The sequence below is a fragment of the Trachypithecus francoisi genome, unplaced genomic scaffold, assembly GCF_009764315.1.
Source record: "Trachypithecus francoisi isolate TF-2019V2 unplaced genomic scaffold, Tfra_2.0 Lachesis_group1, whole genome shotgun sequence".
NCBI lineage: Eukaryota > Metazoa > Chordata > Mammalia > Primates > Cercopithecidae > Trachypithecus > Trachypithecus francoisi.
The window spans coordinates 181,927,560-181,951,596 of NW_022681454.1; the positions used below are offsets into that span (position 1 = coordinate 181,927,560).

Sequence of the window (24,037 nt, forward strand, 5' to 3'; positions counted from 1 at the left end):
ACTGCACTCCAGCCTGGGCGGCAGAGCGAGACTCCGTCTCAAAAAAATAAAAATAAATAAATAAATAAATAAAGTCCTGCTTTCATTCCTGATCTACCTGATTCTGCAAATGTTTTCCGAAATCTATCGAGTTCCTAACCTAGTTCTAAGGACCCCAGACTATATTTCTTCTCTAATTCCCCAACCCTACGATGCATATGCATTTGTTCTCATTAGTGTAGGATTTCCCTGTTATTATCATTCTGATTCAAGTTAAGTGCAACCTCTTCCACTACACACACTTGTGTTGACAGTTACACAAATGCAAAGGCTCCGCATATTAAATCAGGCTCCAACTCCTGGAACGCTTTTTATTGGGTTAGTTTACAAAAATTATTTCAATGTCTTGTTCTCCCACTTTCTGGTCTCTTGTGGCCTTGGATTTTGCACACAGAAGATTAAGGGCTAACAGTAGCATCACAAGGACCGTATTGCGGGGAGATGGTGAGGGAGTCTGGACTTGTGTCTCCGTTTGGGATACAGAGGGAAAACACAGGCCTGAGAGCTCCCTGGAAGGCGCAATGGGAGAAACTGTAAATGAGGGACGTCTCGGTCACATTGTAGAATGATATCTGCCCGTGTTCGTAGTCAAGGAAAACCCCAACTGTGTCCAACTTCTTTTTCAGGAAGAGCCTTTTCAGAGGGGGGAAGACCCAGAGGGTCCACTCTGTCTCCATCACCGACCCTGTGAGCAAGACTTTCTCTCCGGAAGCTCTGGCCGTGCTGCCCTTCGTGTCTGCAGAGCTGTGGTATATGCCCACTTGCCACCTGGTTGCCTTTTCCACGTCCACCTCCCAGTAGTGCCTCCCTGAGGTGAAGCTCTCCGCAGCCAGCACCGTGGCACTGAAGTCCAATCTTCCTGGGTTGCCAGCCCCATCCTGCTGCCCATGCCTCAATTTCACAGTTCTCAGGTCCTCAGATAAGGCCAGGCAGGGATGAGCTGTTTCAGGATCCAACGTTAAATGTCCTGCCAGGAGAGAAAACCCTCGTTAACGCAGGAGTTCACCAACGCCAATGCCAGAGACGTGATTTCTAACATGCCTGGGCTTCCCACTGAGTGGGCACAAGCCCCAGGCCCAGACACGGGAGAGGCAATTTGGGAGGGTCCAGAAAAAGGAACCTCTAAACTTTACTTCAATCTGGACCTCGTGGAGGAAAAAGTCCGTAAGATAAGGAAAGGGACACAGTCTGCCTGAGCAGGAAGAATAAAACAAAGGCGAATGGGCTAAGGAAGGTTTAGAAACACCGTCACCCGGCCAGGCGCGGTGGCTTACAAGGTCAGGGGTTCAAGACCAGCCTGGCCAAGATGGTAAAACCCCATCTCTATTTTAAAAATACAAAAATTAGCCAGGTGTGGTGGCGGACGCCTATAATCCCAGCTACTCGGGAGGCTGAGGTAGAAAATTGCTTGAACCCGGGAAGCAGACGTTGCAGTGAGCCGAGATCGCACCACTGCAGTCCAGCCTGGGCGACAGAGCAAGACTCCATGTCAAAACAAACAACAAAAAAACGCCTTCACCGCAGAGGCTGTCAAACTGTCCTGGTGCCAAGTTCTACCCAGGTATCACTTGGGACCCAACCCTGGTCTTCTACAGATCTCCAAGCCTGGAGCGGACAGAGGAGTAAGCTAGCAGCAACTCATTCATGGCCCTCCCAATGACGTACTCTACACATCTTAAATATCTCCACAGGGTAACATAGAGGCCTGGAAATTGCTGACAACAGGCCCTGGACATCAGGCAGTACATCAGAGAATTCATCAGTGGAGGACAGAACACCTGTGAGGACCCTCCAGAAACTCACGCTGAGAACAGGCAGGCTCAATGAGTTCCTCATACCTGCACAAATACACCTTCTTCCTGTCTCTTTCCTCTCACCTCTTTCTGCCCAACCTCTAACTATTGTGACCTTTCACAGGGCTTGCTCCTGGGACTCCTTTCAAGTAGTAGATTCTCCTTCGCCACCTCCAGGTAACTGTGCTTCAGTTTCAAAGACCTTCCCTGTGTTTATGACTCACTCTATAAACAGCAAAATACCAGTTGGAAAAAACACAGGAATTTCAGACATAATATACCCAAAATGGAACTGCAAGGCCAGCCCTCTGCAGTCTCCACTAAGGGAGTTCACAGCTCCCTTACTGCTTCAGCTGTCCAAGCCATAAACCTGGAAAGCCTTTATTTCCTACTTTCTGTAACGAGGAATCCAACTTAATTTCTATTATTTGACTGCAGTAAATTTAATTAACTTAAATCTCTGAATTTGAAGGCCAATTCACATTATTAGGGTGGTCTCAAAAGCTACATGTCTTGAATTTTAAATACATTGTCTGAGACTCTCAGTATTTCCAGGAGACTGGCAGAAACAGATGCAAATTATCTTTGGAAAAATGCACAGCTGTGGCCGGGCACAGTGGCTCACGCTTGTAATCCCAGCACTTCAGGAGGCTGAGGCGGACGGATCACTTGAGGCCAGGACTTTGAGACTAGTCTGGTGAAACCCCATCTCTATTAAATTACAAAAATTAGCCGGACCTGGTGGCAGCCTATAATTCCAGCTACTCAGGAGGGTGAGGCAGGAGCATCGTTAGAATCTGGGAGGCAGAAGTTGCAGTGAGCCGAGATCGTGCCACTGCACTCCAGCCTGGGCAACAGAGCAAGACTCATCTCAAAAAGAACAACAACAAGAAAAGGTTGAAGAAGAAAAACCAGGAACATCTCAAGAGAAAAAGAACTTGATAAATTCAACATTGATTCATGATAAAAATTCTTAGTAAACCAGAAATAAAGGGGGACATCCTCAATTTGATGAAAGGCAGTCATAAAAAAAAAAACCTATAGCCAGGCGCGGTGGCTCACGCCTGTATTCCCAGTACTTTGGGAGCCCGAGGCAGGCAGATCATGAGGTTGGGAGTTTGAGACCAGCCTGACCAATGGAGTGAAACCCCGTCTCTACTAAAAATACAAAAATTAGCTGAGTGTCATGGCACGCGCCTGTAGTCCCAGCTACTCGGGAGGCTGAGGCAGGAGAATCGTTTGAATCTGGGAGGAGGTTGCAGTGATCCGAGACTTCACCATTGCACTCCAACCTGGGTGACAGAGCCAGACACCATCTCAAAAAAAAAAAAAAACACAAAAAACAAAATACAAAACAACAAAAAGCCCTATAGCTGTATCAGAATTTACAGTAAAGACTTAATGTCTTCTTTCTTCCTAAGATCAAGAATAAGCAAGTGTCCGCTCTCACCATTTCTATTCAACACACTGCAGGTCTGAGCCAGTAGAATACGGCAAGGAAAATACAGAAAAGGCTTGCAGACTGGAAAGGCAGAAATAAACCATCCATACTCACATACTGTAGAAAATCCCGAAGGATCTATTTACAGAAATCCACTGTCTAATGAGTGAGTTTTGCATAGTAATAGGGTACAAATGTCAATATATATAAAACAATTCCATTTCTATATACTTGTAATGAACTAGAAATGAATGAAATGTCCATTAGAAATTGGTATTTTAAAATACCGTTTACAGTGGCACTAAAAAACATAAAATACTTAGGGATACATCTCCAAATACATATAACATTTGTATGCTGAAAGTGACAAAACACTAATGTGAGAAATCTAAGACCTAAATAAATGGAGATACTTTGTATTCCTGGAAAGCACTAAATATTGTCAAGATGTCAATTCTTCCCGAATTGGTCTACGGATTCAATGTAATATCAATAAAAATCCCAGCGGTCCATTCTGAAGAAGCCAACAAGCTGATTTCAAAATTTATGTGGAAAAGCAAACAACCTACAGTAGCCAAAACTATTCCGAAAAAGAATACATTTGGAGAATGCACAGTACCTGCTTCCAAGACTTCCTACAGAGTTATCATTCAAGCCAATGTGCTATTGGCAAAGGGATAGTCAACCATCAATAGATCTCTTAGAGTCACAAATAGACCTGGGTCACATGGATACAGTCAACCATCAATAGACCTCTTAAGAGTCACAAATAGACCTGGTCACATGGATAGTCAACCACCAATAGACCTCTTAGAGTCACAAATAGACCTGATCACATGGATAAAGTCAACCATCAATAGACCTCTTAGAGTCACATACATCTGGTCACATATACCAGTTGATTTTCAACAAAGGGGCCAAGTAAATTGAATGGACAAGGGTAGTGTTTTTAACAAATGAAACTGGAACAAATGGATACACATGTGACAAAAAATAAAAATAAAAGGTGGGGGGAGGAGAGGGTTTGCACCATTCTGTGAACTGTATACAGATATTAACTCTCAATGGTTCATAGGCCACAATGTAAAACCTAAAACTGTAAAACCTAAAGCCATAAAACTTTTAGAAGGAAATCTTTGTTGGCTTTGGCAAAATTTCTCAAATAAGACACAAAAAGCACAAATCATAAAAGAAAAAAATTGATAAATTGAACTTCATCAAAATGCAAAACCTCTACACTTTAAAAGACAGTATTAGGAAAATGAGAATATAAACCAAACTGGTAGGAAATATTTGCAAAACATATCTGACAAATGACTGCTGAACAGAATATATAAAGAAATGATAAAACTCAAGAAACATACAACCCAATTTTAAAAAGGGGTTTGTACATGTATTTCACCAAAGTAGAGAGAGAGGGAAAATAAACACATGAAAATATGCTCAACATCATTAGTTATTCTGGAAATGCAAATTCAAATGAGACACCACTACACATCTCTTGGGTTGGATGTAGTAAAACAAACTGACAATACCAAATGCTGGTGAGAATATAGAGTAACTGAATCTTGCACATTACTGGTGGGAAGGCAAAATGGCACAGGTAGTTTGGAAAACAAGTTTGACAATCTCACCCTTAGACAGTCAATCAAGAACTGTGAAGCTATGCCCACAGAAAAACCTGCATGCTCATATTTATAGCACAGAGCTGGAAACAACTCACGTCCATAGAATTGCAAAAGGATAAATAAATGATAGTATATTTCTACAATGGGATCTTATCAACAATGAAAATAAGCAAACTACTGATACATGAAGCAGTCTGGACATTCTGTATCTCAACTGCAGTCTGCTGTCAGCCTCGGAAGGCCACCCACTGGAGGATTCCATCAATAGGATGCTCTGGAAAAGGCAAAGCGATAAGGACAGGAGATACAAACCCTTTGTTATACGTGCTGAATGTCTCCCCTAGAAGTTCACATTTTTCAGCAGTGGAATCTGCCTGCAATCATGTTTCATGGCTGGGAAACTGGTCAAGAATCTGCAGCCAGGCATAGTGGCTCACGCCTGTAATCCCAGCACTTTGGGAGCCCAAGGCATGAAGATCACCTGAGATCAGGAGTTCGAGACCAGCCTGACCAGCATGGTAAAATCTCGTCTCTACTATAAATACAAAAAACTAGTCGGGTGTGGTGGTGCATGCCTGTAATTCCAGCTACTCAGGAGGCCAAGGCAGGAGAATCGCTTGAACCCAGGAAGGGGAGGTTGCGGTGAGCCAAGATCGTACCAGATCGTACCACCGCACTCTAGCCTGGGCAAAGTGAAACTCCATCTCCAAAAAAATAAATAAATAAAAAAGAATTTGCGTGGGAAAAGCTTTCATATAAGATCATACAGTTATTTTCTTGATCGATATCTAATATGTACAACATATTAAGCTCTCCAGTCTCCTAAAATTTTTATTTATTTAAGATAGAGTCTCGTTCTGTTGCCCAGGCTGGAGTACAGTGGTGTGATCTCAGCTCACTGCGACCTCGCTTCCCAGGTTCAGGCAATTCTCCTGCCTCAGCCACTCGAGGAGCTGGAACTGCAGGCGTGCACCACCACAACTGGCTAATTTTTGTGTTTTTTGTAGAGATGGGACTTCACCATGTTAGTTAGGCTGGTCTCAAACTCCTGGCCTCAAGCAAACTGCCCGCCTTGGCTTCCCAAAGTACTGGGATTACAGGAGTGACCCACGATGCTGGCCTAAAATTTTTCAACTACTGGAATTTGTTTCCATTTATGGCAGGAAAGTCACCCGATTCTCAAATACAGAACAGAGCCATGTGAGCGTTCACACGTGTCAACTTACTCTGGAGTACTCTGAACATGCTGCTGAATCCTCTTATGTGGCACAAACTCAAGTCTGTGATGTGAGCGGGCTCTAGACGCTCAAGCAGCAGTGACCTGCTCCTGAAGGGAAAGGACAGCCTCAGTCATCTGCACAGACCACAGGCCCCTTGGTCTCGTAGATGGATCCCATGACATCCTACCAGCAAACGCACTCTCCTTATCCCAATCAACATCTTATTGGACTCTGGTTCTGACCCAATTGTATCCAAAATGAAAACTCACCTTTCTAAAGAGTATTTTGCATTCTAAGGGAAAGAAAAGAGACCGGGTTACTACTGGGTTTTTGAGCCGTCTTTTGCAATCTGTGCCCAGGAAAATATCCCCTACAATAACCTCAATTTCCATGTCATGTCTTCAGTCTCATAATGCTAGTTATCAGATGAACAAATTCTAACATGGAAACAGAAAAAGTCAGAAAAATGCATGAAATCATGTTGTTGTATCCCCAAGGGAAATGTTTTCTATCTTTCACCCCAGTCATCTTATTCAGAGCAATCATTTCTGTCTTCAGAACGCGAGCATCTATCTGCTTTCCGTGCAGGGGGTGGCCAGAGTTGAGCAGGTCAGGGGGCTGCTGGCTGGGAGGGCAGTGGGAGGCAGGCAAAGCCACACCTGCCTGCATGCTCAAGGACTGAACTGATTCCTAAGGATTTACCTGCAGACGCTTTCCAGATGAGCGCATTCACTTGCAATTATAAGCCTAGCAGAGGGATATGTACAGTCTTAAAAAGACAGTAAGGCCGGGCGCAGTGGCTCATGCCTGTAATCCCAGCACTTTGGGAGGCCCAGGCAGGTGGATCACCTGAGGTCAGGAGTTTGAGACCAGACTGACCAGAATGGTGAAACTCCATCTCTACTAAAAATACAAAAATCAGCTGGGTGTGGTGGTGGGCGCCTGTAATCCCAACCACTCGGGAGGCTGAGGCAGGAGAACCGCTTGAACCCGGGAGGCAGAGACTGCTGTGAGCCAAGATCACTCCACTGCACTCCAGCCTGGGCAATAGAGCGAGACTCCATCTAAAAAAAAAAAAAAAGATAACCCACTTTCTGAAAAGGAAATGTATGTTACTGTACAAAATTCAAAATATGCAAATACTTACCACAGACTGAGTAGCTTCTTCACAACAGAAATTCATTTCTCGCAGTTTTGGAGGCCGGGAATTTCCAGATCAAGGCACTGGCAGATTCAGTGTCTGGTGAGGGCTCCAGCCCTCCTAGGTAGCCTCCATCTCCAGCCTCACAAGCTGAAGGGGCAAGGTCTTCCTCCGCCTCTTTTATAAGGGCCCTAATCCTTTTAACAGCGGCTCTGCCCCAAGCCCCACTCACTACCCAAAGGGCCCACCTCCCAATACCATCACCTTGGGGAAAAGGATGTCAACATAAATATTTTGGAGGGACACAAACATTCAGACCATAGCAGATAATCTCACCCTTGTTTCAAGATTATCGCAGATGACTATATATTTATATTTTTTTGCCAGAAAGTCTGTGAATGCCAGCAAGCACACGTGTGTGTGTGTATATACTTACTATCGAAAGATCAAACAAAAAGCAGTCTGCATCTTTCTTTTTCACTTGAGTGCTTGAAGATACTCTTTTAGTGCCTATAGAGCTGTTTTATTCTTTATGATTACAGAATATTTCATTGTATGGATGTATCATAATTTGACGCATCAGTTATTAACCACACTGTGTCACATTTCAATCCAAACTTACTGCTTTAAGGTGAGAATGAATCTCATGAAGCAGCTCCACACTGTGCTACGACCATTCCTAATGCTTTTGGCAGCTGAAACAGTCGTGCAGTCTTCTTTTATAGTTGAAGATCATTGGATATTGTGTTCTGGCGGCAACCCCTAATGAGTACTGTCCACTTCTCATTTCTCAAATACTGGAATGAATTTTATTTTCTTTTCCCCAGCATCTTACCTTGAGCAATGCTAAGGCGCCTTCCCCACACTTCTTCTCAAGCTCTGTGGTGAGCTTTTGGAGGCTGCAGATCTGTTCAGAAACCCTGACTTCATTCTCTTTCAGTTTCTTCATGTTCTCTCTCCCCACATGGCTCAGTCTCTGCAGAAGCGTCTCTTTGTTACTATTTAACAACCTCAAGTTCAGGAACAAGAGTTCAGTAACTTCTCCTATTGATTAATTCAACCATGTCTTTAAAAACCTGCTTTTTGGCTGGGCGTGGTGGCTCACGCCTGTAATCCCAGCACTTTGGGTGGCCAAGGCTGGCAGATCATGAGGTCAGGTGTTCGAGACCAGCCTGGCCAACATGGTGAAACTTGGTCTCCACTAAAAGTACAAAACTCAGCCAGGGGTGGTGGCGGCGCCTGTAATCCCAGCTACTCAAGAGGCTGAGGCAGGAGAATTGCTTGAACCCAGGAGGCAGAGGTTGCAGTGAGCCAAGATCGTGCCACTGCACTCCAGCCTGAGCAACAGAGCAAGACTCTGTCTCAAAGAAAGAAAACAAAACAAAACAAAACAAACCTGCTTTTCTGCCTGCTACCCCAGGAATAGACATAATTAGGCAAGACCATGATATTGTTGAAGCAGGATTCCTCTCAAGAGACAGCTGATTCTTTGACCCCATTATGTATGTTTAAGCTGACACAGATGAGGGTACATGCAGCCCTTACTCAAATTAACATGTACCTGAAACATTTCATGTTTTTTCTGTGGCTGTTCAGAAGGTTCCCTATTTTTTCATTAACTTGAAATCCATTAAAATTAAGTTATATAGATTAATAGGAAATACACAATTATGTACTCATATCAGTTTTCTTTTTATCCTTCCAAGTATACTTTACGTAGGTAGTCACATAAGCAACGTGCGTATGTTATTTAGGGGGAAAGAACAGAAACATAAGTGATAGTTTATTATATTCGATTACTAATCCGACAACTTACTTTTTCCTTGGAGAACATTCCTTATTCATACACACAGAGCTGTGACACCATCTTAACAGGCTGAAGAGCATTCTTCCGTGTATGTACGGAGCACATGTTGTGAGTCTTCTATTGATAAATACAGGGTGTTTCTAACCTCTTGCTATGAATAAATGTTATAATTGTATTATCTCCTAATCATCAACTGCTTAACATGAAGCAAGACACTGTTTAATAAGCTTAGCAGATTACCTCACTCAAATCTCACAATAATTTTATAAATGAGGGGCCATTGTTATGTGCAGTTTACAGCTAACGGAACCAAGTCAAAAGTTAAACAGCACGTCGTAGGCCACCCAGGAGCCAGGGAACAGCTGACTCAGGAACTCCATTCATCTGGCTTCGAAGGAGAATTCTAAACCACGGCTCTGAACTGAAACTCAGTGTCAGTGTTGCCTCATCCAGGTATCTTTTTCTATGTGTGTCAGCATATTTGAAGTGTAATACAGTAATGTGTGTACAAATATATTTATAGGTATATTGTGCTGTATTTATGTCTTTTTATATGCATGTGAAGATAAATTCACAGAAATAGAGTTGCCAGGTAGGTATGTAATTCATTTAATACATGTGTGGTTGTCACTGGATATGTTACTCTGGAACTGACATAATGCTCAGCTCTTCTTTTGCTCATTTCTCAAAGAGGATGTTGTTTTCAACATCTCACCTGCAGCATTTCCTGGAACATCTCCTCTAGCTCTGTGGCAAGCTTGATCACTTGATTCAGAAGGCCTTCTCTCAAGTTCAAGTCAGACATGCATTCTCGCTCTCTCTGGAGATTCAGCTCGCACTCTTCATTCAGCAACCGGAGTCTCATACTATATTCAGACTCAATCATCCTTTTAAAATTTTGTTCCTCTTCCTTCCTCATATAGACATGATAGTCTTCAGGTTAAACATGATAGATTAACACCACACACACACATTATAATAGTTACATATATGTATCTTACATTGACCACAATGTGTTCTTTCCATCTCTAACCGCAATATAAAGACAAGGAAGGCTGAGCGCAGTGGCTCACACCTGTAATTCCAACACTTTGGGAGGCCAAGGTGGGCAGATCACAAGGTCAGGAGATTGAGACCATCCTGGCCAACGTGGTGAAACCCCGTCTCTACTAAAAATACAAAAATTAGCTGGGCGTGGTGGCACATGCCTGTAATCCCAGCTACTTGGGAGGCTGAGGCAGGAGAATCGGTTGAACCCGGGAGGCGGAGGTTGTAGTAAGCCGAGATCGCACCACTGCACTCCAGCCTGGCAACAGAGCTAGACTCTGTCTCCAAAAAAAAACAAAACAAAACAAAACAAAAAGACAAGGAAATATAAAGTACAGAAGGAATAAACCCAAAGGACAAATGGAATTTGAGTCAACATCAGCCAAGACATCAACACAATTTTACAACATAAAATGCAGACGAAGAAATGTTCATCAATAAGGAAAAACTAAGGAAGCTACAGCCTCTGTCAACAGAGGAGGAGACCGGGACGCTGGAAAAGGGCCAATGGGATTTGCTGATGCTTGGGTAAGAGGTGTGGGGAAAAAAGAAGTCATGGACGAAAGACACCAAAAATTTTAGGCTAAGCAACTGGAAGAATGGAATTATCAAAATATAGAGAGAGAATCTATGGAAGGGCTGGATTCCAGAAGTGAGGAGTCTGCATTAGTTAGGGATGTGATGAATTTGATTAGTCAATTAGACATCCAAGTAAAGATAGTAAGTAGGAAATTGGACATGAAGTCTATTACCTTTTGGAAGTCTGGGCTAGGGATATATATTTGGGAGTGGTCATCTTAGAGATGCTTAAATAGCATCTCTATTAAGCTATTTAAGATTCAATGAAATTGTCCGGGCGCTCATGTCTGTAATCCCAGCACTTTTGGGAGGCTGAGGCAGGTGGATCATGAGGTCAGCAGCTCGAGACCAGCCTGACAAATATGGTGAAACCCCGTGTCTACTAAAAATACAAAAATTAGCGGGGCATGATGATGGGCACCTATAATGTCAGCTACTTGGGAGACTGAGGCAGGAGAATCGCTTGAACCCGGGAGGCGGAGGTTGCGGTGAGATCGAGCCACTGATCTTTAGCCTGGGCAACAAGAGCAAAGCTCCGTCTCAAAAAAAAAAAAAGATTCAATGAAATCAAGATTTATCAAGAACCTGACCACTTCTCATCACCTCTTTACCTGTCCCCCAGCTCACCATCATCTCTCCCTGATTATTGCAAGTCCCTTTATGCGTCTCTCCACCTCTGCTTTTACTATCTTAATGTCTATTTTCATTTGGCAGCTAGCATGTTTCTATGAAAACGGAAGTTAAACCATGTCAGTCTTCTGGGCGAAACCTTCCAGGGGTTTTGAACCTTGTATTTCATTGCAGGCTAGCCACCCTGAATGACTGACCATCTGCTTCTGATCTCATCACCTACAGCTCCCATGTCCTTACCCAGCTCCAGCCAGGACATGGCAGCCTCCAGGCCTTCCCTCTGCGTAGAATATTCCTCCCCAAGACAACTGCATGGCTCAATCCCTCACCTCCTTCAGTGCCACCTTCTGAATAACAAGGTTCTGATCACTTTATTTAAAAGCTAACTACACTGCTTTCTTTCTCACTTAAAAAAATTTTTTAAAACATTTCCCATGTAACATATTATACACTAGGCTGGGCGCAGCGGCTCAAGCCTGTCATCCCAGCACTTTGGGAGGCCGAGACAGGCGGATCACAAGGTCAGGAGATCAAGACCATCCTGGCTAACACGGTGAAACCCCGTCTCTACTAAAAAAATACAAAAAACTAGCTGGGCGTGGTGGTGGGCGCCTGTAGTCCCAGCTACTCAGGAGGCTGAGGCAGGAGAATGGCGTAAACCCGGGAGGTGGAGTTTGCAGTGAGCTGAGATCCAGCTACTGCACTCCAGCCTGGGCGACAGAGCGAGACTCCGTCTCCAAAAAAAAAAAAAAATACTATACATTAAACTTATTTTATTTACTTTCACTAGAATTTAGGTTCCACAAAAGCAGAACTGGTTTTTTTTTTTTTTTTTTTCCATTGATGCGCCCCTAGCAGCTTGCACAGTTCCTGGCAAACGGTGAGATCTCAGTATTGGCTGAACATGTGGTGCTTGAAACTTAGAAAAAAAGGGGGATCAGCTGAAAAGTTCTTACTTAGCCACAGGCAATTCTCCTCCACTATCTTCCCCAACTAGGCATTTACTTCCTTTAAAAACTGAGGGAGAGAAAAGACCCAGAATCGGAGATACCTTGCACAGAACAGGATTAAGTATGAAGATACAGTCTGAAATTAGAAGTGGAATGTGCCTAACAGGTGGTGAACCCTCGAATCTGGAGAGCGATTCTCAAATCACTCTTTAAAGGGTTTCAGAATTTATGTGGCAACCAGAAGTACAAGAGATGCTCATTCTCCTATGTCATTGTTACGAATGGTGTCACTCATCTTTTTGATCATTGCAAATAGCATTGCAAATGCCATTTTACTCACAATATAATTTGTATTTCTCTTACCATGAACAAAAGTTCAGATTCTTTCAATGTATTTAAAATATATTTACACTTTCTTTTCTGCCAACTCTTATTTCATCATTATTCAAAATTAAGTTTCTAGTCTTTTTCTTACTGATTTTTTATTTTTATTTTTATTTTGAGATGGATTCTTGCTCTGGGGCCCAGGCTGGAGTCCAGTAGTGTGATCTCAGCTCACTGCGATCTCTGCCTCCCCTCCTGGTTCAAGCAATTCTCCTGCCTCAGCCTCCTGAGTAGCTGGGGTTACAGGCTCGTGCAACCACGCCCAGCTACTTTTTGTATTTTTAGTAGAGATGGAGTTTCACCATGTTGGCCAGGCTGGCCCCATCTCCTGACCTCAAGTGATTCACCCTCCTCAGCCTCCCAAAGTGCTGGGATTACAGGCATGAGCCACCGTGCCCAGCCTCTTACTGACTTTAAAGAGCTTTTTATACATTAAGATATTAGCACTTTTCCTTCCTATAGATTGTACATGTTTTTCCTGCTTTGTGATTTGTCTTTTGACTTCATGATACACGATTTTCTTTTTTTTTTTTTTTTTTTTGAGACGGAGTCTTGCTTTGTCACCTGGGCTGGAGTGCAGTGGCCGGATCTCAGCTCACTGCAACCTCCGCCTCCCGGGTTCACGCCATTCTCCTGCCTCCGCCTCCCGAGTAGCTGGGACCACAGGCGCCCGCCACCTCGCCCGGCTAATTTTTTGTATTTTTAGTAGAGATGGGGTTTCACCGTGTTAGCCAGGATGGTCTCGATCTCCTGACCTCGTGATCCGCCCGTCTTGGCCTCCCAAAATGCTGGGATTACAGGCTTGAGCCACCGTGCCCGGCCAATACACTCTTTTCTAACAACATTACTGGTAATTTTCCCCCAAGAATCACGATAAGCACTGACCTGAATCATCCCCATTCTTTCTTGCTCATCAGTCAATATGCTTTTAGCTGCTTCAAGTTTCTCCCTCGATGTGTTCAATATTTCCTGGAATAACTTCTAGAGAGAAAGCACAGAATTCCAGGTGAGATCATTGATTTACAACAGCTGGATTCCTAACCTTAGAGTTCAACAGCCAACAACTCTGAGTGTGTATTTTCTTAGCCTTTAGGTTGAAGGTTCAACCTTATCTAATATTCTTATCTAATATTCTTTAATAAACATCAACTAAGATAATGGTTTTGGAGGACTGGAATATCTGTCCATTTCATCCGTATAGGAGTTGGCCAGTGTTTTGGGATTTGCCTGACTCTTACCCTGTAATTCTCAGCAGCCTCTTGTATCCCACACACCATGTGATGTTTGTGCTCCTGGGACTGGAAGCATTTGCTGCAGAGTGTGATTTGGTCAACATCACAGAACAGCTGTATCGGCTCCAGGTGTGTTTCACAACAGGCATCTTCCGTGATGTGCTGTAACTGAGGGCTGAGCCTTTTGGACATCCTGGTAGGTGTTGAAGACTGGACTGTTTGCTTCTGCTGAGATACTTCCCTGCACTCCGAATGAGAAACAATGGTGGCTTCCTTTGTTTTCTGGAGCAGGCACACACACTTGGCAACTTCAGGGTCCACAAAGATCCAAGGAAATAGTCCACGCAGACAGAGCGGGTCGGCGCTCTGGACTCCTCAAATCCAACAAACTTCTGGCGGCTGCCTGCTTGGGGAAAAGATAGAGTTAGGCCAGTGTTCTAAGATCAGCGGGGCTCCCCCTCAGGTCTTCGGACAATCTTGAGCAATAGGCTGAAAATTAAGTACAAGGAACAGCACGCACCTATGAGTCAATTGGGGGAAAACAGTGCTCAAAAGGCATCGTACGAAAGAAGTTCATTGATAGAATTACAGAAAAAACCCACAACTAGTTGAAAAAGTTATTAAAATACTTTCCCTTTGAGAGACGGGGTCTTGCTCTGTCGCCCAGTCCACAGTCCAGTGGGGTGACCACAGCTCACTGCAGCCTCTGGTGAACGAACGCCCGGGCTCCCGCGGTTCTCCCACCTCAGCTTCTGGAGTAGCTGGGACGACAAGGCGGCTCAAAACACACTGCAACGGAAGGAACGGGGAAGCAAAGTGAAAACAGCTCCCCTATTTTTTTTGAGACGGAGTCTCGCTCCGTCCCCCAGGCTGCAGTGCGGTGGCGTGACCTCGGCTCACTGCAAGCTCCGCCTCCCGGGTTCCTGCCCTTCCCCTGCCTCAGCCTCCCGAGTGGAGGAGCTGGGACCACAGGCGCCGCCGCCACACCCGGCTACTTTTTTTGTATTTTTAGTAGAGACGGGGTTTCACCGTGTTGGCCAGGATGGTCTCGATCTCCTGACCTCGTGATCCGCCCGTCTCGGCCTCCCAAAGTGCTGGGATTCCAGGCGTGAGCCATCGCGCCAGCCCGAAAACGGCTCTTCTAAGAAGCCATCCATTGAACAGATTTGCAAAACAGTGACACCAAGCCACTCTTCTCAATAATTTTGTTTCCGAAATAAAACTTTAGGAGTGACGTGACGCGCAGCCCGCGTCCGGACGTGAGCGCCCTGGCGCCTTCGACTCCATCTTGGCGGTGGCGGCAGCCGGAAACGCGGTTCAGTCGCCAACCCGCAGCTGTCGGTTCGCGCCCCGGAGCTTCCTGCCCTGCAGGTGACCGGCCAGGAGACGCTCTCCCGGGTGGCGGCGGCTGCGCCCCTGGAGGGCCTGGCCCCGGAAGATCCGTCGTGCCCCGGCGGGCGCGCCCCTGGACCAGGGCCGGGTGGAGGCCCCGACTGCCCACCCGGGAAGCCGTAGGCCGCATGCGGGGAGGCCAAGTCCGGGGTCCCCGGGCCCGCGCTGGGAAAGCGACAGGTCAGACTCCTACCAAGGTGGCCGCACGGGAAGAAGACAGGCCGGGCTGAGCCGCGGATGCCCTACAACCGGCGTGTGTCAACGGTGTGCCCGTCTTTGGCAAGAAGAAGGCCCCCAATGTCCTTCTTCCTAAGTCCTTTGTAATTCTGACTTTTTCTAATAAAAAAGCCACTTAGCTAGAAATTTCTTTTTTCAGAAAAAGGTTTTTGTTTTTATTATTTATTTATGAGACAGAATCTCACTCTCGCCCAGGCTGGAGTGCAGTGGTGTGATCTCGGCTCCCTGCAACCTCCACCTCCCGGGTTCAAGCGATTCTCCTGCCTCAGCCTCCCGAGTAGCTGGGACTACAGGCACCCGCCACCACACCGGCTGATTTTTTGTATTTTTAGTAAGAGAGGGGGTATCACTGTGTTGGCCACACTGGTCTCGAACTCCCAACCTCAGGTGATCCGCCCTCCTACGCCTCCCAAAATGCTGGGATTACAGGTGAGCCACCGTGCTTGGCTTGTTTTGTATTACTTTAAATGAATAATTATAAAATGCAGTTTTAAATTTCTAATACCGTAAAGATAGATACTAACGATCATAAACAAAAGCTTATTAGGACTTTCGTCAATAATGAGTGCAAAGGAGTAGTGATTCCAAAAAGTTGAGAATCTTGGCCTGAAAAGGCATATCCCCCACAAATGGGACTGTGAATGAATGCATCCATAATTTTGACATGTTTTGTCAGTTTCCCAAGCACAAAAGTTGTACAATTTTGCACTCCAAGCAACAAATTAAAAAGATGTTAAACTTTTGGATCACTGCCCACTGGCTGGGTGAGAAATAGTATATTCATATATTTTCAACTTCCATCTGTTCTATTATTAATATGTCTAAGCCTTTTATTTTCATATGCTAAGAAATCATTTTCATTTATTTTGCTGCCAACTCTTACGTTCAAGCCTATTTCTCAGTTTATTCCATCAGGTTTGGCCTTTTTGGGGGGAGGGATCAATTTTAAGAGATAGTTATAGATTCAAGTTCCTGTATATTATATGAGTTGCAAATACTTTCTCCTTACTTGTCTTTGAATATGCTTTCATCCTTTGTTCTGCTTAGGTCTTTGAAATCCCTGCTGGTTTCCCGCGTCTTAGGTCCCTGAACTTGTCCCAGATGACCCCACTGAGTCACCAAACAAAGAAATTCACCAATTCAAATTTTTCCTTGAGCTCCCAGCAGCAGTTAACATAGCTGACCACGCCCTTCTTCCTAGAATGTTTTCTTCTCTCATCAGTCTGCAGCTGACATTCCTCTAATTTGACTGGTCTTGTTCTCTGTGGCCTTTTCTGGTCCCACATCCTCTGAACCTCTCAATCTTGGGGTGCTTCAAGGTTGAGTTCTGGTCTCCCAGTCCTGGTCTCTCCCTAGGTAATCTTACTCGTTTTTGAAGATTTAAGTTCCACTCTCTGATTTCAATCTCCTGCCCAATTCTCAACGTATTTGCAATAGAATGTATAAGGAGCACCCAAAATTAACATATCTAAAGCCGCTCTGGATCTCAACCCAATGGCTCTCTTCCCCCAAACCCATTCCTTTAGAGCCACAGGTTAAGCCTTCCTTTCACCAACTCAACTATTGTTTTCCAAATTTATATTCTGTCTTGCCCTCCTCGCCCATCTCCAACTCCTCTCTGCTCAACCACCAGAATACTGTTTTAAAACCAAAACCAAGGGAGCAGGTTTCTGGTCACTTTCTGTGGCATTTAGAGTAGGATCCAAGTGGCTATCCCAGTCCTATAAAATCTGGCCTCCTGCCTTCAGCTGATTTCACTATAGCTTTCCCCATCACTGTCAATTCCAGTTGCCTCAGATTCATCACAGCCCTTCCCACTTCCATGGCCAACAAAGCTCTTCTTTGATATTTTTGCAATTCTGGCTGCCTCTTCTTACTTCTCTTCAGTTCTCGGCTCAAATGTCTTCCCAAGAGAGACCTTTCCATCACTATTCAATTTGAAATACCTTCCTACTACTCATGTCCTTATTTTATTTTCTTTGTAGCTAAGTGATTTTCTTTCTAGGAACACATTCACTTGTGGGTCACTCTCCATCCATAAGAAACTAAGTCCTTTAGATGTCCTGTGTCTACATCTGACATACTCCATGCACAATAAATATTTTAAAAGATATTTTATGTCAAACTAGTAAAAATTGAAGGTGTAATAAGAGGGACAGAGACTAAATATTTTTACAGGAACAACAAAGGAAAATTGACGAGTTAAGTCCCCAGCATGTTGTCTACCCTTATTTTGTTTTTCCTAATTTTTTTTCTTCAGGCTTTTTCCCGATAACACAGATACACAGATTCTAAGATCAGGTTTAGAAATCTAATGAAACAATTATTAAGACAATGATCTACAGAGGAAATCTCAACTTACTTTCTTTGTAGCAATCCTGGGTATTTCCTTTTTTTTTTTTTTTTTGGTTTTGAGACAGGGTCTTGCTCTGTCGCCCAGGCTGGAATGCAGTGGCGCGATCTCAGCTCACCATAGCCTCGAGCTCCCAGGCTCAAGTGATTTTCCCACCTTGGCCTCCTGAGTAGCTGGGATTACAGACGCTGCACGACCACACCCGGCAAATTTTTGTACTTTTTGTAGAGACGGGGTTTCAGTGTGTTTCCCAGGCTGGTCTTGAACTCCTGGGCTCAAGCAATCTGCCTGCCTCAGCCTCCCAAACTGCTGGTATTACAGGAATGAGTCACCACGCCCGACCAAGGTATTTCCTTTAGGGAAAAAGCTGGAACAGTGGAGACTGACGAGATTTTATCAGTTCAGTTCCTCCCTCAGCCCCGCCCTCACACCATCAGGAAGGCATCTGTGAAGTTTCTTATCATATTCACACAATTAATCTAGTACAATGCTTAACAAACGCTCATTAAGCATTAGAACCACCTGAGTTTATTAAAACTCAAGGCTCTTCACAGGGTCTCTGATTCCAAAAATCTAGGCTGGGGCCTGTAATTTCCATTTTTAATGAACTACCAGAAAATGCTTAATCGCCCTGACCTTGGTTGGATAAATATCTTGTTTTATCTCCAATGCCCTGTGCAGTGCCTAACACCTCTAGCTCCTTAAGGTTTGGGGTTTTTTTCTTAATGAATCTGGTGTATATTGACAATTTCACAGGAAAGCAGCCTTCAAGCTAATACTCAAGAATGTGTTTGTTCCTTAGCAGAAAAGAATGCCTGACCTGTTAGTTTCTAGAACGTTTGCTGGAGGAAGTGTTCATTCCATTATCTGTGGAAAGAAAAACCAAGAGTAGGGATAACTGCCTAAGGAATCTGTCACAGATGGGAGGTCAGGGAACAAGTCCAGGCAATTCATATTTGATATTTGGCCTCACTGAGGAGGAACTCTTCACAGCTTTCTAAGTTTTATAGTTTTGTCCCCGAGGGTTTTTATTGCATCAGTCAATCAATCCCCTGCTAATCAAACCAGTGAGTTTTTTTGTTTTTTTTTTTTTTTAATACTGCTGACAGGATAATGAGAATTCTTCTCCTTGGCTTATCTGATCTTTCAGAACCTGGTTCTGCCTTATGGAGTCTCAAGTACACCGTTTCTCTTTTTCTTTTTTCTTTCTTTCTTTTTTAGACGGGGGTCTCAGTCTGTTGCCTAGGCTGGAGTGCAGTGGCACGATCTCGGCTCACTGCAGCCTCCGCCTCCAACGTTCAAGCAATTTTCTCAGCCTCCCAAATAGCTGGATTATAGGCGCACCACCTCACCCGGCTAATTTGTGTATTTTTAGTGGAGACGGGGTTTCACCATGTTGGCCAGACTGGTCCCAAACTCTTGACCTCAGTTGATCCACTCTCCTTGGTCTCCCAAAGTTCTGGCCACCGCGCCCGGCCATACACCCTTTCTCTTATCTCAAATGATTACCTACACCCAATCTCTTTTCCAAAACCTAATTCCCCAGTTTTCTTCAGGTAGACCACATTTATTCCTGTGCACCCCTCCCCTCCTCAGCCAGTCCATCCTCCTTTTCTTCTCTTATTTTTCTAATCCAATCTTCCTTTCTCTTCTAAGCCTGGGTACAGCCAACATCTATGAAGATACTCACACATACTTGTCAGATACTCTGTCGTTTATTCTCACCATCCCCTGAGCTCTCATAACTCTTGAGCTTACTCATTTTGACAAGAAGACTTTGTAATCTTTGAATCAAATGGAAAATAAACATCAAGCATATTGTCAGGTTTTGAAGTCTCTTAAAGCCTATTTTAGAGTATTAAATACTTACTAAATACTTAAATACTTATTAAAGCCTGTTTTACTATTAAACAAATATTTATTAAATTATTAATTCTAGAAGAGTCAATATTTTAAGATAATTCTAAAAACCTTACAAAAAAGTGTGCTAAACTCTTATATACTGTTACATGCCCCACAACCCTGTGAGGCACATCTACAGCTGATAAAGTAGATGATGTAGTGATTAAGTCACTGAATTAAGGAATTGACCAAGAGCACTGGGTGCAGATGTGGAATTTGAATCTGGTGCCAAATTTCATGATATTTCCTTATTATACTATTTGTCCTCATTAAATGTTAACTAAATGTCTTGACAATTTATTAAAAAGGTGCCTCAAATTTGTATGACAGTTTATCACAAGATGCTTTCATAGGGCTACAGTAATCACATTACAAGGAACACAGATCATTTTAAGGTAGGTAGATTTTTCATAGGAAAGCTTTTCATTAAAATAAAAATCCTGAAGAAATGTAATTTTTTTTTTTTTTTTTTTTTTTTTTTTTTTTTTTTGAGACGGAGTCTCGCAGTCGCCCAGGCTGGAGTGCAGTGGCCGGATCTCAGCTCACTGCAAGCTCCGCCTCCCGGGTTTACGCCATTCTCCTGCCTCAGCCTCCCGAGTAGCTGGGACTACAGGCGCCCGCCAACTCGCCCGCTAGTTTTTTCTATTTTTAGTAGAGACGGGGTTTCGCCGTGTTAGCCAGGATGGTCTCGATCTCCTGACCTCGCGATCCACCCGTCTCGGCCTCCCAAAGTGCTGGATTACAGGCTTGAGCCACCGCGCCCGGCCGAAATGTAATTTTTTTTCACTGTCAAAGAACAAACACAATTATGAATGAGTAATTGCTATCTCACGCCTGTATCCCTAGCACTTTGGGAGACTGATACGAGTGGATCACTTGAGGTCAGGAGTTCGAGACCAGCCTAGACAACATGGTGAAACCTCATCTCTCCTAAAAAGACAAAAATTAGCCAGAAATTGCTTGAACCCAGGAGGCGGAAGTTGTAATGAGCCAAGATTGTGCCACTGCACTCCAGCTTGGGCAACAGAGCAAGACTTGGTCTCAAAAAACCAAGACAAGACAAAAACAGAACTCTCCCATTTGTTAGCCACATTCCCTTCACCACTGGCGCCAGGCTGGCATACGCTTGGCTTCTGGGTGGGATGAGTATGGCTGGTGCCAAACAAGGCTGTATTCGTTACTTTGGACCGATTCTGTGGCAGGAGAGTGCCACGTCCTCCCATTCCAGAAAGGCACAGCGGGGGGCAGGGTGCACTGGTTGTGGTCCCAATGTTATCACTCATCTGGAAGGCGTGGCTTCGCTTTGGCTGCTTTTCTCCAAGGCTGCTCCATGAGAAGCAGGGGCTTTGCTCTCACTGGCTGACTTCCTGCAGCTCTAAGAGGTCCAGGAGTCACATTCAACTGCTTCTTCCTTGCTTAAGAAAGCATTAAAACTTAAGAATCAGGCCAGGCGCAGTGGCTCACGCCTGTCATCCCAGCACTTTGGGAGGATGAGGTGGGCGGATCACCTGAGGTCCGGAGTTTGAGACCAGCCTGACCAACATGGAGAAACCCCATCTCTACTAAAAATACAAAATTAGCTGGGCGTGGTGGCGCATGCCTGTAATCCCAGCTACTCAGGAGGCTGAGGCAGAAGAATCACTTGAACCTAGGAGGTGGAGGTTGCAGTGAGCTGAGATCGCGCCATTGCACTCCAGCCCGGGCAACAAGAGCACAACTCTGTCAAAAAACAAACAAACAAACAAACACTTAAGATTCAAACATTATGGTGGCCAGGCGTGGTGGCTCACTCCTGTAATCCCAGCACTTTGGGAGGCCGAGGCAGGTGGATTGCAAGGTCAAGAGACTGAGACCATCCTGGCCAACACGGTGAAACACCGTCTCTACTAAAAATACAAAAATTAGCTGGGAGTGTTGGCGGGCGCCTGTATTCCCAGCTACTCAGGAGGCTGAGGCAGGAGAATGGCGTGAACCTGGGAGGCGGAGCTTGCAGTGAGCTGAGATCCGGCCACTGCACTCAAGCCTGGACAGAGCAAGACTCTGTCTCAAAAAAAAAAAAAAAAAGAATCAAACATTATGGTCGCCCTCATGATAGCACAGCTACCCATTTGTTGTTGTAAGTCAGTGCATGCTTATCTGCACCCAACATGTTCAGTTCACTTGTACTCATTGGTAAGGAAGATAATCCTCCTAACAATTCCAACAGAGTCAAGAGGTCACCTTCATCTCACCTGCTGCAACACGAGGGCAAGCCCTTTCTGTTTTCACTAGAGAGAATGCCCTGAGCAAAAGCAACGGGCTGACTTTAGCCGAAGTCAGTGAATCCCAAGCAAATAAAGTTTGGATTTTCTTTTTTTCTTTTTTTTTTTTTTTTGAGACGGAGTCTCGCTCTGTCGCCCAGGCTGGAGTGCAGTGGCCGGATCTCAGCTCACTGCAAGCTCCACCTCCCGGGTTCACGCCATTCTGCTGCCTCAGCCTCCTGAGTAGCTGGGAATACAGGCACCCGCCACCTTGCCCGGCTAGTTTTTTGTATTTGTAGTAGAGACGGGGTTTCACGGTGTTAGCCAGGATGGTCTCGATCTCCTGACCTCGTGATCCGCCCATCTCGACCTCCCAAAGTGCTGGGATGACAGGCTTGAGCCACCGCGCCCGGCCAAATTTTGGATTTTCGCCAAAGCTCACAAGCTGAGGAAAGCATCAGGCCTCACTGATGGAGTTAGACCCACGTGGGCTGATTCCCGCTCGGCCACACACTTGCCATGACCTGCAGCAATCCACTGAGCCCTGAGCATCACTTGCACCGCGGGTCACCGTCTTTCACAAGTCTCTGAGCATCAGGAGAGGCTGGATGAAACACACGTGGGAGCGAGGAGGGTGGTCACGAGAATGGAAATTGCTCTCAGAATGAGCGCACTTCCTCTTCTCGCCCAGAGTCGCTCTTTTCAGCCAAGTCAAGCGCACGGCCCTCTCCGTAAGGGAGACTGCAGCCGGTGGTGACGGAGGTGGCACAGATGAATTATTGGCATGTGGGAAATAAAGAGCTCTTTGATGCCCTTTTCAGTTTCTTTTGTTTAGTTTTATATATATATAAATAATGTGGTAAACTGTATCATTGATATCAAGGCATATATTCAGCTTTTATTAACGTATTGTTTATCTGAAAACTTTTAGACCACTGGTATAGATTTTTTTTTTCTTTTTTGAAACAGAATCTCGCTCTGTCCCCCCGGCCTGGAGTGCAGTGGCGCGATCTCTGCTCACTGCAGCCTCCGCCTCCCGGGTTCAAGTGATTCTCCTGCCTCAGCCTCCCAAGTGGCTGAGACTACAGGTGCACACCACGATGCCCAGCTAATTTTTGTATTTTTAATAGACACGGAGTTTCACCATATTGGCCAGGATGGTCTCGATCTCCTGACCTCACGATCTGCCTGCCTCGGCCTCCCAAAGTGCTGGGATTACAGGCTTGAGCCACTGCGCCCTGCCACTGGTATAAATTTTTAAGAAGATTTTTTTTCAATTCCATTGTAGTCAATTTCAATAATAAAACCTCATCATCAAGATATTAAAATTGCTGGGCATGGTGGTGCCCACTTGTAGTTCCAGCTACTTGGGAGGCTGAGGCAGGAGGATCTCAAGCCAGAGAGGTAGAGGCTGCAGTGAGCTATGCTTGTGCCACTGCACTCCAGCCTGGGTGACAGAGCGATACCCTGTCTCTAAAATAAATAAGTACTAAAAATTTTAAAAGATACTAAAATCTACATGCTGCTCACTATCATTAGAGGATATGCATCTTTACCCTCTCATGAAACACGGAGTCAAAAAACTTGCTCCACACTTTACAGTTATATGGTAATTTGGATATGGTAATTTGGATACCCTTCAGGACCTGGGCCTGTTTAAAACAACTGGCATCAAATGTTGTAAGGGATTGGATCTCAGAGAAAAAAGCTGCTTTATAAATAAACTTGACCAGAGGTTATTGTGCCAGCAATATGAGTTCAAACAGAAAATCTGGCCAAGCATGGTGGCTCATACCTGTCATTCCAGCACTTTGGGAGGCCAAGGTGGGCAGATCTCCTGAGGTCAGGAGTTCAAGACCAACCTGGTCAACATGGTGGAAATCTGTCTCTACTAAAAATACAAAAAATTAGTCAGATGTGGTGGCGGGCGCCTGTAGTCCCAGCTACTCAGGAGGCTGAGGCAGGAGAATAGCTTGAACCTGGGAGGCAGAGGTTGCAGTGAGCCAAGATTGAGCCACTGCA

At 44.8% G+C, this 24,037-nt stretch overlaps 1 protein-coding gene across 1 annotated transcript; it reads right to left on the reverse strand.

Moving 5' to 3' along the window:
* Window positions 1-274: 274 nt before the first annotated feature.
* On the reverse strand, window positions 275-14,297 carry TRIML2 (tripartite motif family like 2). The gene is made up of 7 exons (XM_033213311.1): window positions 13,898-14,297; window positions 13,545-13,640; window positions 9,785-9,979; window positions 8,098-8,238; window positions 6,391-6,413; window positions 6,128-6,228; window positions 275-1,006 (listed from the first exon to the last, which is right to left on the reverse strand). Exons 1-7 carry the CDS (start codon window positions 14,081-14,083, stop codon window positions 438-440), a joined length of 1,311 nt encoding a protein of 436 aa, XP_033069202.1. The 5' UTR covers window positions 14,084-14,297; the 3' UTR covers window positions 275-437.
* Between the last annotated feature and the right edge of the window lie 9,740 nt (window positions 14,298-24,037).

What these genes read in the sequence shown, in the direction of transcription:
- TRIML2 (XM_033213311.1), bottom strand. Translation starts at nt 14,083, where the DNA reads ATGTCCAAAAGGCTCAGCCCTCAGTTACAGCACATCACGGAAGATGCC. An exon ending in AGGCTGCTGAGAATTACAGG is followed by an intron (nt 13,641 to 13,897) that starts GTAAGAGTCAGG and finishes CTTTCTCTCTAG; the next exon opens with AAGTTATTCCAGGAAATATT. An exon ending in AAAGAATGGGGATGATTCAG is followed by an intron (nt 9,980 to 13,544) that starts GTCAGTGCTTAT and finishes TATATGAGGAAG; the next exon opens with GAAGAGGAACAAAATTTTAA.